The sequence below is a fragment of the Strix aluco genome, chromosome 11 (genome assembly GCF_031877795.1).
Source record: "Strix aluco isolate bStrAlu1 chromosome 11, bStrAlu1.hap1, whole genome shotgun sequence".
NCBI lineage: Eukaryota > Metazoa > Chordata > Aves > Strigiformes > Strigidae > Strix > Strix aluco.
In genome coordinates, this window is record NC_133941.1 from 13551140 (window position 1) to 13569113 (window position 17974).

Genomic DNA, 17974 nt, shown 5'->3' on the forward strand with positions numbered 1-17974 from the left:
GCTCATTCTCCCGTCCCTCATTAGTACTTTCAGCTTTGAGGTAATACAAAGAATTACAAAGTCACAGTTGTCCTACTCAGGCAGTTACATAAGTTCTTAAAGATATGTTTTATTCCTACCTCTGCCCCAGGGGCTTTTGCAGAATCCTGTTTATTTTACCATGTATTTTATACAGCTTGATCTAAAATAAGTTAAGCCAGAGACGGCATCCTTGGCAGGGAGATGGCACAGCCTGCCCACATACTTGTGGTTCACTCCCACTCCTGTATCACCACAGGCAGAGGGACAGCTTTCCAACTAACATCAACGATGGACAAACCATGTCTCGCTCTTACCCACTACTACTTTGACAAGAGTCCTCCAGATCCTGAGAGTCACAGTGAAGTATCTGTCATCCAGCCAAGAATAGCCAGCAGAAGTGCACGTGCAGTCATTAACCTTTAACTCACCGCTCCATCATCCCTCAGCAACCTGCACACCAGTGACTCATCGAGCTCCCCAGGAGCACAAACCCTGCACAGCTGCCCAGTGCTCCCGAACTTCCTCCCTGACTTGCTACCACCCTCACAACCACCACCTGCCAAGCCCCAGCCTGCTGCATCGTCAGTGGTACTACCCAAAAAAAAAAAAAGGCAATTGCAAAAAAAAAAAAAATTTATCATTTACAAGCTCTGACAAACTGGGGCAGCTTACAAAAAATGGAAGATCTTAAAGGAAAGGCAGCATGTCTCTAACAATGAATGGAGGAGACAGGTTCATCTCTAAGGGGTACTCTGTCCCCACTTGCTAAGTGGGGTAGGGGGATCTTCCCTTCACTTCTCTTTATAGCAGGGTAACAGAGGGAGGGAGAGGAACAGGGATAGCTTTTGAGGATGCCAAGGAGTCTAAGAGCCTTGCTGCACTCCTGTGCCTCCAGCTCTCCAATCCACACCGCAGCGTTCACTGTTGCTGTAGCTGCTGCAGAGCTGCGGGCCCAGAGCTCTGCCTTCAGGGCACAGGGTGATGTTAACTTCTACCAGGAGACAAGTTACAACTGCCCAAGACACTTAGTATCCCTCAGATGAGAATGCATAGCCCCCAAAGACCACAAACACCACCAAAGAGTCCTCCTCCTTCCCAGCTGTTACACATTAACTTTTTCAAGCACTACGATTTTCACTCCTGCCATTGCTCAGCAATTCACTCCTGCCATTGCTCAGCAAGTACACGCTCTTTATTTAAATGCCACAGCTTTACGCTTTGATTGTAACACAAGTCACTGCACCTGAGGTGACAAAGCCTGTGAAAGTAAAACAGCTGTGGGTTCTCAACTTGCAAAGTTTTTAACTCAAGAAGAATAAATAACAGCTGAACTAATTTGTATTACTATTTCTTTTCTGTTAAAAAAAAAAAGGGGGGGTGGGACACTGGGTGATGTACCTACAGAATGTGTACTGCCATAAAATTATTTCTTACAGCACTTTCATGAAGACACAAGGCCCATAAGAAGTCTGAAATGCAGCTATGCTCTCAGGTTTTGTAGTTGAAGACATTTCAGTATTGGGTAACTACTTAAAAAACTTTCAGTCTTTTAAGGTAAAGATTTTTCATGTCTAAGAAGAACAACTAATTAAGAACTGTCTGTACATACATCTTTTAAGAACAAGTTCATATAAGTCACCAAGCAGCCCCACAATTACACCAGTTTAAGATACATTCCTGGTGAACAACCCTAGCAGCCAGCTCAGCACGCCGAACACTCTGCAGCAGTTATATTCCAGCCAGATTTGGAAGCCTGATTTGGAGTTTAAACTGCCTGGATTACTGGATGAAATGACCACTGTCAGTGTAAATTCACATCCGTCCCAGGACTCTTAACTTTCTGCAGTGCACACAAATGCACTTAAATGGGGCAGCAAAGCTATGTTTTTCTGTCTGCTCATGCCTAGATATGGACTGGAAGTTTTTAAGGAGGTTAATTCCCTGGCTGACACAGACACAGAGTGGTCTAGCTACTGTTGGCATAGCATCAACTTCACGAGAACGCAGGGGCTTGTTAATGGGAACATAAATAGCCCTGCCCCACTCCTCCTTCACATTTGCTGTTTACGCGGGGTTTATTTCATCCAGAAGTATCGGAAAGGTCTGACAGCACATCACTGCTCAACATGGCCATGAGCAGCAATAATTGGCAAAGTATTTCATTTTACTGCAAATAAGCGCACAGTATTCTTCAACTTAAAGGTAACAAACTACAGCCTCAGAAGACTTGTCACATCACAGATGGTTCTATTCTACAATCAGGTTCAAAAGCAAACAAATTAGTTACCTTTTATTCTTAATACACTTAGGCAAAGCTTAATCCTCAAAAGGATGCAGCTGGGTGTTCTACCAAAGATGTACTTTTTTTAAAAATGTTTTTTCCCCTCTTTGAACATGGAATTTATCTTTTGGTTATGTAAAAAAGTCTATTTCTTCAGACTCCCCCAGATTCTCATACAGGCAGCCTACTATTAAACTAGCTAATCAAAGTTAAGACATAGTCCTATCATATTATTCTTTTGGCTGTTAAACAACCAATTTTACACAAAAGCCCAGCATCCTATGCTATAGCACAGGAGCATTCTGCACGGCTCAGATAACATAAACCAGATCCATAAATGCATTTGGCATCATATCAGTTTATTTCCTGTATCAGTTTAGTTTTCCCATAAAATAAAGAAGGATGCAGCCCCAAAAGGCAAAAATATCAGAACAATTAGCCAGTTACCTATATTCATCTTCATTGAGAGAGCACAACTGATCTCCCTCATCTTTTCAGTGTATTTTCTATTGCTTTTGAGAGGTCCTGTCAAGGTAACACATTCTACTATTTGCAGCCACCAATTATGTCTGTTTATTTTTCCACAACGTGCATTCACTGGCTAAAACGTATTTCCCAGTGTGTTCACACTAGCTGACAATACTTCTAGAATTCAAACTTCACATCAGTTTATCTTTTCACCAGACTTAAGATGGATTCGTGTATCTTTTTCTCAGCATTTCCTTCTCAGGAAGTATCACAATAGCACAGCTTACAGTGCCTCGAATTCTCCGAAGCAGAGGCTTTAGCAGTCTGATCTGTCCCTCGGGAAGGCTACCCGGCCAAAACACCCGTTTGGGGGTGGGCCTGGATCCACACAGCTGCCAGCTCACGCATAGGGCAGCTGAGCAATTCCGATAAAGGCTGGAGGGAGAGAGGCAGCCCCGTGGGCAGCAAAAGCCAGCAGCAGACACACAGCCAAAGGCTCAGAGCGCAAAGCTCAGCACTTCTGCCATGTGTCCTGTACGAAAGGGTAGACTTCTGAACTTGGGAAAGCTGCTCCAGAGCTGCCAGGACGGACTACCCAAACAGAAGGCCATCTCACTTCAAGTGCAAGTTGTTAATACTTGCATGAAGGCAGCCAGAATGGAGAAATCATCTGAACAGAAGTTTCAGATTCTGTAATAACAGTTGTCTCAATAAAATATGATCTGGTATAAAACAGAGAGAGAGAAATTGGAAAAACTACAAAAACCAAAATCTATCCTAACAATAATTTGATAATAAAGGTAGCTTTAATTATACCACTGGTCTGCAAATAATCATACAGAGTTTTTCCTCATATTGAAGGATAAAGACTTATGAACAGACTTTCCGAAGGGATCTGATCTTGGCACAGAATCAATGGAAAGAACACTAGGACGAGAATATGAAAACTTGTTTGCCAAAACACACATGAAATCTCGGTATGTCCTTTTTTTTTTTTTTTTTGGTGGGAAAATACAGAAGATGCTAGTACTAAATTCAAAAGAGAAAAGTCCCAGCCTGTTTTTTCCCAGAATGTGGTAATTTGGGCCTGCTGAGCAGCTTCACTGGCTGTGTGATGACATCTAGTGGCCCCACCAGACCTGCACCCCACCAACTGGTCCCCCAAACCCAGAGCCCCCCGGGATGGAAGAGCCAGAGCACCACGGGCACTCCTCACACAGCCCTGGGCTCTCCCATGGTACCGTCACCAACTGCCACTCCCCTCCCTCAACGCCAGAGAGAATTACTCAAATTTCTCATTATTCACAGAAATTCTGATAGTTGTTATGGGAGTGATTCGGTCAATTCAGAGGCAGACAGCAGAGCCAAGATAAAGCATGCAGCCGACAGAGAGGTCCAACCCCTACCACCACCAGACTGTCCAGCTCCCCTAGAAACCAATTCTACTGGTAAACCTCAGGGCCACACAATTTTCAAAAAGCTCTGGGTTCTGCATGCAGTTTTCAACATTATCTATTACACTCGTAAGAATTTAACACAAACTACCTTCAGTTCTGAAAGGTTTTAGCAGATACAATTTCCCCTTCCTGGCACAAAAGCAGTAAAGGCATCAGAGCTGACAGACCTAGGTTTAAGAGCACAAGCAGCACCCTTTAAAAGCTGAAAGATGAATCAACAAGATGTTAGTGAGTCCTAACGTGCACTGTTACAACCAATACCCAAACCCTCCTCTGAGCCCCATCCTCTTTAATCACTGGCTTGGGTTAGGACAGAGAGTTACGCTTCTTTTAGTTTAACTAAAAATGGACAGTCATTTTAACATGCTGTGTACAGGACCCTCTCCCTGCCAGGCATGCTTTAGTAACAGTATAAACATCTTGCGAAATTTTTTTCTCTTCAGATCTGCAAGACCCACAAAAAAAAAAATCTCTGTGTCCTCCTTCATCGAGATCCTGGTTCCCATTTTATGGTCCATTTACTTCTCTCTTGCCAAAGCAGCTATGAAGCAGGGAAAGCAGGTGGGAATCTAGTGCTTCCACATAAATAAATTCCAGGGAAGAGATGAGGTTGTGAATCTTCCCATGAACAGCTCACACAGACCAGTCCTGACTGTGCTAAAGGACAATTTGTCTCCTTGAAATTCCTTCTGCACTCCACTGGGAAGTTTAATCAGTGTATTAGAAATGGCAGTACCTGCTTTCTTGAGCACTCAGATGTGTGGATGTGTGTATTCCTCTGACTCACTGGCTGTCAAGTAACCCTGACTAGGAAACTAAGATATAAGCTTGAAAGTAAAAACATATTTTTCTTCCCTGTGTATGAAAAAAAGCACAGATCATTTTCAGCAAGGACTAGTTCTCTACTTATGCAAGTGTAGCTCTAATTTCTATTGCTTAATTTTCTAACTGGGTGATGCAGAAACTGACAATTTGTATCAAAATAATCTCTTTATTAGAGGACAATGAAATTAATTTCAAAACAACCCCAAAACTTGTTATTTGTGAAGACACTGGCCTCATTGCAGCTGATACAAATACTCTTCATAAAGGAAAGATGGCACAAATAGCAGTGCCCACCTTGCTCTCCTGGCCTGAGCAGATATGAACTCTGCCTGCGCGGCACGGCACCGGCAGCAGAGAGCTGAGCAAAGGCTGCTCTCCCCTCACAGTAGCCCATGGGCGTGATGGGTCAGAGCAACACGCTCCCTTCTCTCCTTCACTGCTCAGGATCTTGGCCTGTACCTGAGCACAAGGGCAGGGCAATGAGAATCCAGACCTATTCAAAACTGCTCCTCTATCTTTTCACACAGAACAGAACATTAATGGGCCATAATGAATAACGAAACATCTTCACTTTTATTGGGAAACATCAGAGTCCACCACTTCTACAGGGAGGAAGCAGGACTCCCAAGGCAACACTCCCTTAGCACAAATGATCGTGAAGGCTCCAATTCTGCAAACACTTGTGCACAAGCTGAATGTTGAGCAGAAGTATAAATGGGATCAGCACTCAGGTCTATTTAGACTGATTTCCATTCCACGCACACACTGACCTTGGAGCACAGCTCGCTTTGCTAAGTGCTACTAACATTAACATATTCTTTCCCTACAGGCTTAAGAAATGTGTTTGCATTTTGTGAACTACTGAAAAGATTTAAGGCCTAATTCCCATAAATGCTAAACTACCTGAGGCTCAAAGTCAAGTCAGGATGGTCTCAAAGAGTTTAGCACATTCCAAAAATCAACCCCTGGACTTTGGATTTGTTTTGGGGAAAGCCAAAAGGAAACAAAGTAGGTGGGGAAGGAGTGGGGGGAGACAGAAGATTTGTCCTGTACCAACATCGCCAGGGCAGAAATCAACAGTGCTCTTATGATTTAATGATACTGATATCATATAACCCTCCCCAGGCAAGCGGTGTTCCCCTCGCACTCAGGGCCATCAGCAGAGTAAACGCAATCCCAGGCTGAGAGGCACGAATGTGGGGTGCCCAGCATCCGAAGTGACGTGAGATTTACTCACTATCTATATTCCACTTATGGGTCTGTCTTATTAAAGCAGTTCTGTTAGTAAGCCATTTGTTGTTGGGCCTTTCTTACTGAGATCCAGAAAGAACCCTGCACGGGATCTCCCCCACCTCACCCCCCACCCGGTGCACAACACAATACAACAGTTTTTGTCTGACTGATCTAACTTTATGTTGAGAAATTGACTGAACTCCAAGTCACAAAAGGAAAGATTAAACTACTCTGACTGGTAAGATTTATACCAATCCATTAAAGCAGCCAAAAAAAATTAACATTTAAGATTCAATATCATAATGGATCCAAGTCAGCACTACTTGTTCCCTGCAAAATTGGACATTACCAAAAAAAAAAAAAAAATAGTAATCCATTTATCACTAGGAAACACCAGAGTTCAAGCTAAAATAATGGAAGTGTAGAATTTCAATTCTTCAAATAAAATCAATTCAATCTAATAGTGGTCATACAGAAGATTAGATCTTCATCACAGAGAAACTCTCTCAAGAAACAAAGCCATAAACTGAACTATATTGCTATCACTTATGAAACCAAGAATCTCATTGACTTCAAGCTCCAAGTTCATTTCAGAGAAAAAGATGACAGTGTATTTGTCTCCCATAGACACGGGAATACCCACAGAATACCTAGCAAATCACCGAGCTGCTTCTAATCAAAAGAAAACAGAGAGATAATACAAGAAATCTCATATATCTACTGTGGTACACATTTACTTGCTTATTCTGTTGTTCCTGTCTTTCAAAGGGATGAGGAGAACAAAAAATGAAGTGAAAAGTAGGTAAGAAATCCAGGTGAAAGCACAATACTCCATTACTTCTCTTACCCAGGAAAACTCACATTTGTGGTCCCTCAATACTTAAATTTTTCCTATCCAATGACTTCAGAAAGAGACTTCTCTTGCAAGCAGACTATTACCACTGGAAAAAATCTTTCTGTTTAGAATTTCCCCAGCACATATAGGAAGGCTGTTAGAAGAAAACCTTTATTATTTTCCCTGTAGAATCCTGACACATCTGCTTGACTTCCTACATGTTAGAACAGACTGTAACTTACACAGCAGCTAACCAGAAACAAAACCAAAACAAGCTTACACAACCTTCAGCCAGAAAACTGCAGGATTTTTCCAAAAGCATAAACATTCGTCTGTGACAACATTTCTGTGACACCGCAGTTTTTTTCCCCTCAGTCCTCACACTGCTCCTCACTCTGCTTCTCTACAAGGACTTCTAGCCTGGTCACACGAAGTAACCACATCTGCCTTTCCAGCTGCCAAACCAGAGAGAGCATTCATAAAATTACACTATACCTTGCAGAATTAAAGCTCTTTACTAGTTCATCTAACATCCGGTTATTTTTCAGGTCAGATTCCGAGGCTGCCTATTAAAAAAAGAAAGAAAGAAAAGGGAAAAAAAACAAACAAACATTCAAATGCAGCGAAAACAAGTACCCAGAAAATGTTCAGGTGATCAATAATTTGTTTCTTGGATCAATGCCTCAACTACCCCCCACTAAATTGCTATGTGAATGAAGATGCATTTTTTCCTGAAAAATATCTCAAACTAAAATAACTGCCTGAGAACTGTAAGTCTGCAAAATGATAGGTAATACATAAAAATGAAGCGTAAAGCTAAAGCAACAAAACCCAGTGCACCCAGTCTCCAACGATGCTTTATTGTAGCCCGGTTCAAATTATTTTGAAAACCAAACCAAGGATCCCATGAAAGTGATAAGAACCTTAAGCAACAAGGCATGAAAACTGATGAAGGAAAATGTTAATCTTCTGATTATGGAATGAAAATATTAATTATGAGACAGCTCTGCGCATTCAATTCATGCTTTTTAAATAATTTCTGATTTTTATCTCTCTGGCTGTTTCTCTCTGCTATTCATTTTTACAAAGCTTTTATTAGTCTTGCTCACATCAATACCTGTGATTTTTAAGAATGCGGTAGTAAAACGTACTCCATGAAGCAGTCTGCGCCTGTTTGAGCGTTTAAAAACTGGCAAAGCTACAAATAGATCTGTTTTCCAGTCTTGAAAAGTCTAGTCTGGTTCATGCTTTAAAAACACAGTAGAAAATTACTTCTATTTTGCCAATATTCCTGAAGCGCCTTTCATTGTTTTTAGTCAGCTTACCATTTTTAGGAGTTCAATAAAGCCCAATTGGCTTAAGATGAAAAGTCAGATTAAGGCCTAGAATAAATTGCATTCTGTGTTCTTTAATCAAAAAAGGCCTTCAAGTCAGATCGTAATAATCACCCACCTGCAGAGCAGGCCGAACCTGCCTCTGGTGCTTTTCATATTTAACCTAATTCTCGTGGCAAACGCCTCCCCTCCCTGGTGCGTAACATAGTCCTCTCATCCCCAAACAGGCTACACAGTGCAGTTGGTGACTTTAGGGACTAGGTGGTCTGTGGACACTTCTGAAGACCCCTTGAAAGATGAAGTGAGGCCACTCAATCACAGAAAATTTAAGCGCTTAGATTTCAGCGCTCATGTTTTAAATGATGGTGTATTTTAACAAATTAGGAGGCAATGTTAAATGTTTCATGACAGGTTGTATACACAGCTCTGAGCCAAAACCCAGGTTTGATGCTCCATCTGCTTCTGCCTGTGCTGACAGAAGAGTAGCTCTGAAACTGGAGAATTCCAGTTGTCAGAGCACACTTTGTCCAAATGCTCTGGTGTCCTTCTGCTCACCAGAAGGAAAGGTGGTAATATATGACGAGAATTAATTATTTAGCATAGTCCAAAGGGAAAGCTCCTAAGATTTGCCAAAAAATAAACAAAAAAACAAGCTGACAGAAAGTAAAACACTTACCACACAGCATGTTGGACACTGAGTTTTGTAGGACAAAAACTTGCGTATACAAAGGGAACAATCTGGAAAAAGGAAATACATAATTTTTAAACAGGCATTCTTCCAAATGCAGTTCAACATCTTTACTAGTATATCTTATTTTTGTACAATATATGCAAATTATTCCACAATACCCCAATATTGAAAATACACCATTTTTCCACGGAATTAAGATTACCATTGTAGCAAAAAAATCCATATTTTATGCAAGCATCTTTCAAGATTTAAGCTCAGTCTCTCTGTCAAAAGCAGGTGTTTACTTTTGTTTCTTTAACACAAGACAAGAAAACCTTAGTCTGCCTCCACCATAAAAGCAGTGTGTTTGCACTGCTCACTCCCCCACCACTACTTTCTTTTGACATGACTGATGCTGGATCACTTCCATCTTCCTGCATAGCCCCAGACAAACTCTCTATCCCCTTTTTTTCCCAGGTGTTTCTTCCCCTTTCCAAAACAATACCAACCTGTTGTTGAGGGAAAAGGCTAAAAAGGAGGGAAAACAGCACTGGAGCACTGAGAAACGACTTATATGTTTCTCAGGAAAAGCAAGTCGTATCATCAGCACGGGATGCTTCAGTAGACTCTGGTGAAATATGCCATAAACTTCATTTTGTCACAGTAAATTCCTGCAGTTATTCTACTTTCTCTACTTATCTATGAGCTTTCATAACCACTTCAAGATATAAAAGGTTTCATCACTCTCCAGCAACACAGACATTCACTTACTAGATCATTACTGGTCAGAGTCTCAGCACTTAACGCATTTAGCCACAGCTACCCAAGCAGATGTATTTCAAACTCTCTGTGGAGTCTGAAAAGCAGCAGGAGCATTAATGCACTAATTCAACACTTAAAACCGCAAATCCATCTAAATATTCAAAGATTACATTATATAGTAAAATGTGATATGGGGGGAGAAATTCATAAAAAGATAAACGAAATAGACTTTGACTGTATGAATGTGAATCAACTGAACCAGCATCCGACACCCCGCCACGTTCAGTAGGCAATGGGGCTGACCTACGTTTACAGCCATCGCTGCTCACAGCCAGGGTAGCTGAAGGATAATAATTCACAAGCTCTTAGCATTAATGGCTGTGCCTAGGGCTGGCTCTGGGCCCGTGCAGAGAAGACAACTGCCTTAAAATTCTCTGTCCCCAGTCCCTTCTCTCCCCCTTGCCTCCTCTTCCTGTGGCAGAAATAGCCCTGCCACGGCTCAGGTCTCAGCCTGCCATTCCTGGGGTAACAAAACACCATTCCCGGGGTAACAAAACAGGTCTCTGTCTACTGTAGACAGCATATACAAAGAGTTGAATGGTGCCACAAAGTTGACTTCCACCTGCACCAACAGACCAAACCCACCTGTAAAACCACATCTACCAAACTAATTATAAGACTCAGCCGCAGCCCTGTATTTCAGTATACAGAAGAGAATCCCAAAGTATGAATTTAAGCCGACAACCATCATGGACGCTTAATGACAATGACAGAATGAAAGCATACAAGTCACTGCCAGCAAATAACAATCTCTACTGAGTTTAACCTGGAAGTAGCAAGGTTATAAGAAAGAGGAATAAAACAAGCTTGGCACAAGAAAAGTCAGTAGCGCCACAATTTACACACCACACATCGAAGACCATAGGTGTTTTTTTTAAATGAGCAAGTAATTCTGAAACCTGCTTAGCTGGAAGCATAGTAGTAACTTCAGAGATTTAAAGAAAGGAAAATCCTGGATGAGCAAAAGAGCTCCCTCCAACAGCTACAGCCACAGATACATTGATACAACCCAAAGCACTGTGAAAGTTAACTACTGTCAAGAGAGCTACTGAATGCTACCAGCCACCCAAGAATGAGCAGAGAAGGAATTTTTAAGTGGCTGTAGGTGCAAACATTATAGGCATGTTTAGAAGCCCTGTAATAGATCATTAAGAAAAGGAGAAACAGAAGAAAATTTTGCAAGCAAATGTGTTTCATTTTCATCTATTCACAAATAATTACTCATTAATGGCAGAGGGCTTTTTCCTTCAATTGTACAATCCCAGTGGTCTGAAGAGATTACACAGAGACAGCTGAGTAGAAAATACTTCAAGAAATCTTGATTTATTGTAAAAAAACTTAGTCTTTCTGAAATTTGCAGGGGGAAATTAGACATGTAATCTGTTAAAAAAAAAAGGTAGACAGATTCTTTTCAAAGTTCAGGGCCTCTGAGCCCAGCTGTGTCACAGGCAGGCTGTAACACCAGCTACTGTAGAGAACTTCCAGTGTTCCCCATCATAAATATGCTGTTTTCAATAGTGATAGTTTTGCCAAGCTAAACTAAATTTCATTGCCAAACTACAATGTCCTCCTTCGTGTAAGGAAGAGGAAGTGCTGTAGTTTCTGAACAAAACAATCATTAAGAATTTATTTTAACATGAGAAAAGGCAACGTACTTCCCCCTAATCTAACTTTCAGTAAACTGCTTCGCTACCACATTCCAGCAGATACCAGCCTGAGGCAGACAGAGCAGCATGGAAAATTTTAGCTCGTAACACTTACTGCTCTCTGCCATACGGCTTTACATTTTGTTCCATCCTCAAGATGTTATGAAAGATACTAAATGAAGAATTGTAGGAATAGGGGGTGTTTAAGTGCATTAATCCAGACAACATGTGTTTGTGCTGTCAGAAGGTTGCAACCATAACCATGAGGAAGGGTTGCTGGCTGCTTCACAGCTTTTATCCAAAAGAGCTCCTCAGAGGCATTTGTCCTTGCTGGCTAAGCTGCAAGTAGAAGAGCTATGTATTTTATAAAGGAAGTAAAAGATTGGTAACCTCTGCTCTACATGCCAGTAAATAATAAATGGTCAAATGATGACTTGTCTCTGAAACTCTAAAGGAGAAAACTCTTTTCTGAGAACATTTTTCAATAGTTTTTCACTCAGCTCAGGTGCAAAAGGATTTTGCCAGCCCATAGGGCCCATAAGGTCGTTCTCCAGTCTTGTGTTTCCTGGGCAAGATGTATGAAGACCAAACCATTCACTCCTAATTTCTCTGAGTACACCTTCTTCAACCCTACCTGTCTGCCTTAACCTGCCAATTGAACAACAAGTCAGGCTTAAGGGGAGCCACAGGGCCAAGACACACTCCCATCACTGCCACCCCAGTACTCCCTGGAATGTATGGCAAGGGGCATTTACGTGAAATACATTAAATCTAAATTCCACAAAGTCACAGGATTGAGGGAGGAGCAACCTCACCACCTATATATTGATTTACCACAAATGCCCCACTTACCTTTGCTCCTACTCAAGCAATTTTTCTTTAAACTGCTGTTTCTGTGCACTTTTTATTGAAACTCAAGTAAATTTATGCTGCAACCAGCAAGCCAATAGTGAGATATTAACTGACCCTCTGTAAAATACATTACTCACAGGAGAGGAGGCCCACATTTACAATGAAAAGGAAGTAACAGTTTTGTGTCGACTTCTACGAACGCAGTTGGTACTGATGAACTCGGTACACGAGAGGGGAGGATGGGATGAACAAGATATTTACGCGCGGCCGTACTCACAGTTATGCGAACACTGTGGAATGATCATCGCGATGCTGAAGTAATCGAAGCATATCCCGCACCGCAGCAGGTCATCCACCGCCTGCAAGGGAAAGCCCAGCTCACCCACCGCTGCCGGCGGGGCCCCGCACCCGCGGACCGGGATCCCCCAGCCGCCCTCCCGCAGGCCCCGCCGCGCCTCACGCACCTTCAGCGGGGACAGGCTCTGCGGCCACGGCGGCTCGGGCACCGGCAGCGCCAGGGCCATGGCGGCCCGGCGCTCCCCTCACACCCTCCCCGGCCCGGCCCGGCCCGGCCCGGCCCGGCCCCGCCGGTAACGGGTCCAAATCCCCCGCGCTGAGCTCTGCGCGCCGCCAACGGGCCGCGCTTCCGGCCGCGCCGCGGCAGCCGGGAGCTGTAGTCCGGCGCGCGGGGCCGAGGCCGGGGCTGGCCCGGGGCCTCCCGGCCGGGGCCGGGGCCGAGGCCGAGGCCGAGGTCGGGGTTGGGCCGGGGCCTTCCCGCCGGGGCTGAGGCCGAGGCCGGGGCTGGCCCGGGGCCTCCCGGCTGGGGCCGAGGCCGAGGCCGGGCCACCCCGCCCGGCAAGGCGCCAAGGCCAGGCCGCCTTCCCCGGGCCGCGGCGGAGCCCGCCGGCGCCTCAGCTCCGACTCCCCGCCCCGGTGCCCGTCGCTTTCCAACGGGCACGCAGGCCGTGCTCCATAGTAACCGTTACCCGCTCCCCTCACGGGTTGAGGCCGAGCCCCGGGCCCGCTCGGCCGCGGCTCCGAGCCCCCAAAGAGCGGCGGGGAGCGAAGTTGTCACCACGAAACGCGGGCCAGGGACGACTGTCCGCGGGTGCCCAGTGCGGCCCCGGCACGGCCCAGCTCCCTGCGCAGCGCCGGAGAGGCCTTTCGAACTGTAAACCCTCGTGTCACAGACAGAACATGGTTACTTCTCATTTTTTGATGATGTTTAACGAAACACCTACTTGGGAAATTTTAAAATCCTATTGTTGTCCGACAATAGGTCAATAATCACACACTCAGGAGAGACATTGCTTATTTATTTCAGGGTTGTGCAAGCCTTGGTGCTCGGTGGTTTCCCACAAATCACGCACACCAACAGGACTTTCCACACTGTATTTCTACACAAAACTTGCAGAGTTAGTAATTTTCCAAGTCCATCCTCTCTACGATGATTGGTTACGATTATAATACAGCTGATAATACTTCTACACATGCTCAGGGGAAGGGTCTTCACCTGGGCAAGGGTCTTCTTGACAGACAGGCGAGATTTTTAGTATCCTATTGAGGGTAGTTCAGCTAAAGGATACATGAACCTTGAGTTTGCTTGCCAAGGTGGTAGTGTACCTCTTCAAGGTCTAACAGCTCCGGGATGCCCTTGCTCTAAGAAGGCTATCTACTTGTTCTGCTGATGAGGGATGCCTTTGGCTTTAACATAGACAAAGAGCATCTTTCTTCAACACTATGAATGAGTATTAACAGATGTAGTTTTTCAGCACCACATCCATCACCTACCAGGCATTTTCAATACCTTCCTCTCCCCTTTTTTCACACACCTGCAGAAGTTACCTCGTAACTTGGACATCCCCAAAGCAGCTGAAATAATGGCACTGATTTCTACGTGTTTGTCGTGTTCACTGAACTCCCATGGACAGCTTATGGAGGCAATACAAGTCTCAACCACTGTGATAAGTTGTTTACTCAGGTGACAAATGAGATGTGTCATTGAGTGATCCCGTAAGTGAGATGAGAGAGTCTTCAGCCGTATCTTCCAGGAGGTGTTCATTTAAGAAACGTCTAAGGCCCCGTGTCAATGAGATTTGGAAAAACGGCCCACTACGTGACTTCTCTTCTGCCATCAACCGACTCTACCACCGCACAATCAGTCCTGGTTTCCAATTACGTACAGGTGTACGTCAGCCCTTTGCTATGGGAACGAACTTCTGCACAGGCGTGCACAGGGCTGTGCTGGGTTGCCATGGAAACGGGCATCATCACCATCACCTCTGTCCTGGGCAGAGATCTGGCTCTTTGATTTGCACAGAGGGGACAGTGCAAAATCCAGGTTAAAAATACATGGCCTTATGGATGAAAAACAAAAAAATGGCAGGTAGCAATGGTCATGGCTGAGTACTGCCGGTGAGGTTTCAGAAGGTTCAATAATTGCCTGGGAGTCTGGGGGAATTTAGCACATTGACAGAGTCACACAGGATATGCACTGTCTCAGTGCAATCCAAATGTCAGAAGCTAGCCATTTACCAAGGCATGCCTGATTTTTCCTGTAAGATGGGGTTTTGTAGCAGTGTAATTTCCACGGTCTTACTCCTGATTTGTGCTAGTCTGATTTTTAAATCAGATAAACTAAAGTCAAGCTCCATGAACAGACACTCGATAATTCTTACATTTATATATAAAAAAGGTAATCCATGACCCACATGAGGGAGAAGGTCAGAAGAACTTATCATGGTCTCTGCTGGCCTTACACGTTATTAATCTCTGAATTTATATATTTGAATGTATCTGATTACTGTCTGGTACTTGCCAAAAGTGCTAGCATTTACAGAATAATTTCATTGCCATTTAAGTGCCCATTCTTTTCACCTTAAGGTATCCATTTCTTCTGCTTTCTCTGCGAGCTGTGAAAAATTAATGTATCAATCCCTTATGGTTCTTTTTCAATTTTCTGTTCTTTCTCTTCCCTCCCACACTCTGCAGATCTCATTCCAGGTGCACACACTTTCTGACATGAGCTTATTGGTTGGCAATTAACTCATCCTCCCTAGGAACGGACACAAGGGTTTAATAACTACAGCAACATGTTTGTTTTTTATTTTGGTAGACTGATGAACAGCAAAGGGCAATGAGTTTATAGCCGAGCACCATCCACACAGGCTGCTACTGAATAAAAAGGAACTTAAATGATTTCCAGGTAAAAGCACCATATCAAAAAAACTGGAAAACCTGTGCTTTCACCTGAATCCTTCTCCATTATACCAAAAAAACCTGTATGACTCAGAAGTCAGAGAGCATCCACCTTCCTAGGCAGTGTGGCCAAATGCTCCTCATAGCCTGCATCAAGGGCTGAGCTCAGGGCTGGGGCTCGCTCTGTCCCACGGGCAGCGTTTAGCAGAGCCGCCGTGCCTCTGGTTTGCAGTGGCCAGTATCGGGGTATCTGGCAAGACATGGTGGGGTGGCAGGGATGGAGCAGGGGCCGTCTCGCCCAGGCTCTCATGCCACGGAGGGGCAGTCGCTCTGTAGAGGCAGCAAAGAACATTTCAGTCGGAGCTCTGTCCGGCGGAGCCATGGATGTCTCTCCCAGCCTTGGCAGCTAAAGGAGCACGGATTTTGCGAGCATTTTCTCCACGGGGCACAGACCCACGGGCTGTCCCACAGCAGCTCTCCCACCGTGGGGAGCAGCACCAGGAACCTCTCGCCCCCCTCCAGCCATACTGGGCCGCTGGGAGAATTCAGTCAGGCAGAATGCTCCCGCCTGCTCAGTTGGAGCCTGCTTGAGCATGGCGGGTCCCCAGGAGCAGATTTAAACCCAAGGACTCCTGCAGCGTGAGGACAGTTATCCTCCTCTGTAAGAATGCTTCCCGCTGTTTTATTGGCACTTTGGACTTTGGTGTAGCAGTACTGAACTGGTTTATTTTGCTGAACTACCAAGTTACAACTTGTTATTATACACAGAACATCAAAACAGAGAACATATACCCTCCTCCCAACCCCCTGAAATATTCATTTAAATTAAAATAGCAGTAGGTACCAGCCTGCGCTTCTGTAAGCTTATTGCCCTGTTCTGTTAGCAGAGAAAAATGTATGGAAAAGCTTAGTAGGAGGTGGAATAGCCTGACACGAAACAAATCTCCAAAAGGTACTTATTTTCATATGTACTGTTAAGACAAAGGAAATATTTAAGTGGAGTTTTACAGAGTTCCCAACTGGTTGCGCACAACTTAATAATGTGAAAAGTGCTTGTTCCCAAACGGTGCTCCAGCTCCAGTGCTGCTTACAGAACTGTTTTTTTTCTCCATGCTCTGACAGACAAAGGGCTCGTCTTCAGCTGCCCTTAGTAGATTGCTCTTAAAACTAAATACTCCACCAAGATCTGCCTCTCATATGTTTGTGTCACTGGACATACTCTGTGATAGAAATACAAATGCACCATGGAAACAAGCCTCTGGGACATGAACATGTAGCTTGGATGAAAATCTGCAGAAGAACATACTGTACTTCAAAAAAAATCAAAACCCAAACCATAGAACATTTTGAATTGATTGTTTCTAAATATTTTCAGAGATTCCTTAACATTTAAAGCAGTGGAAAGTTTCTCGTCATGTCATTCCCAACTAAAGAGGAGAAGAGCCTAAATACCATGAGTAAGATTGTTCAAAAACATTTAACATTGAACTCTGCCCTTATGTTAAAGTTGGCAGTAATTTATTGATTTCTACATGACTAAATTTAGTCTGATGTTGAGAATTTTAGAACAAAAAAATCCCACCATGAAGTACTAACTCTTGAAATGGGACTATACAAAGTCCCTGTCAAAGCAATCCTCTCAAGAGCAATCTGAATTAAATATTCACCATGCCAACCCAAATAACGGCATTTCAGATCTAACATCTGCCAGTGCAGATAGCCTGAACAGCCCATCACACCAACGCAAGTTAACCAAGACAAGGTTTGGCCCAGAAATACAGCCAAGACCCAACACTTGTCCAAGAGCTTTACTCATTCTTCCCTGGATTGAACTGAAGGCAGAGCACTGGCCAAAAGCCTGCGGCAACACAGCAAAGACGTAGCGTGTGACAGCCGTTGGGTAAGTCATGGGTGTGCGAGAAGGCCTAGCACCACAGCGTGACCTTACAGTTTAGTGTCCAAGGTTACTTACATGATAGCTGGCACATCAACAGGCATCATCTTTTTGTAATAAATAGTTTTAGCTAAAAAACAATACCACCTGAACATACTGGTCATTTATATTTTGTCTTGTTTCTACTTCCAAAGGTTTGTAAGCAGTCGAGATTATGAGCTATAAATATATACATATTTTAATCAATACATACAACCTTTGTCATTTAGCAAGTCATGAGGGTTCAAACACAGGGGCTTAAACAGAGTCATTGCAGTGGCAGAGGGGTGTATATGGTCATGTCCAGTAAGATGTTTCTACCCTAGCTTTATGCTTCAAGTATCCAGCTGTGATATTGCATTAGTAACTGGTAGCACTAAGCACTTTTTTTTTTCTTCA

The 17974-nt window shown here is 43.8% G+C and overlaps 1 protein-coding gene across 4 annotated transcripts in view; it reads right to left on the bottom strand.

Moving 5' to 3' along the window:
• Window positions 1–13063, bottom strand: part of RAD18 (RAD18 E3 ubiquitin protein ligase) — a 61218-nt gene extending 48155 nt beyond the window's left edge. For all 4 annotated transcript variants that reach the window (XM_074836195.1, XM_074836193.1, XM_074836191.1 and 1 more), the window contains exons 1-4: window positions 12909–13063; window positions 12722–12803; window positions 9131–9192; window positions 7616–7686 (exon numbers count right to left, since the gene is read on the bottom strand). In XM_074836195.1, the coding sequence (XP_074692296.1) occupies window positions 7616–7686; window positions 9131–9192; window positions 12722–12803; window positions 12909–12968 (275 nt within the window). In that variant the 5' untranslated portion in view covers window positions 12969–13063. The remainder of the gene's footprint in view (window positions 1–7615; window positions 7687–9130; window positions 9193–12721; window positions 12804–12908) is intronic.
• Between the last annotated feature and the right edge of the window lie 4911 nt (window positions 13064–17974).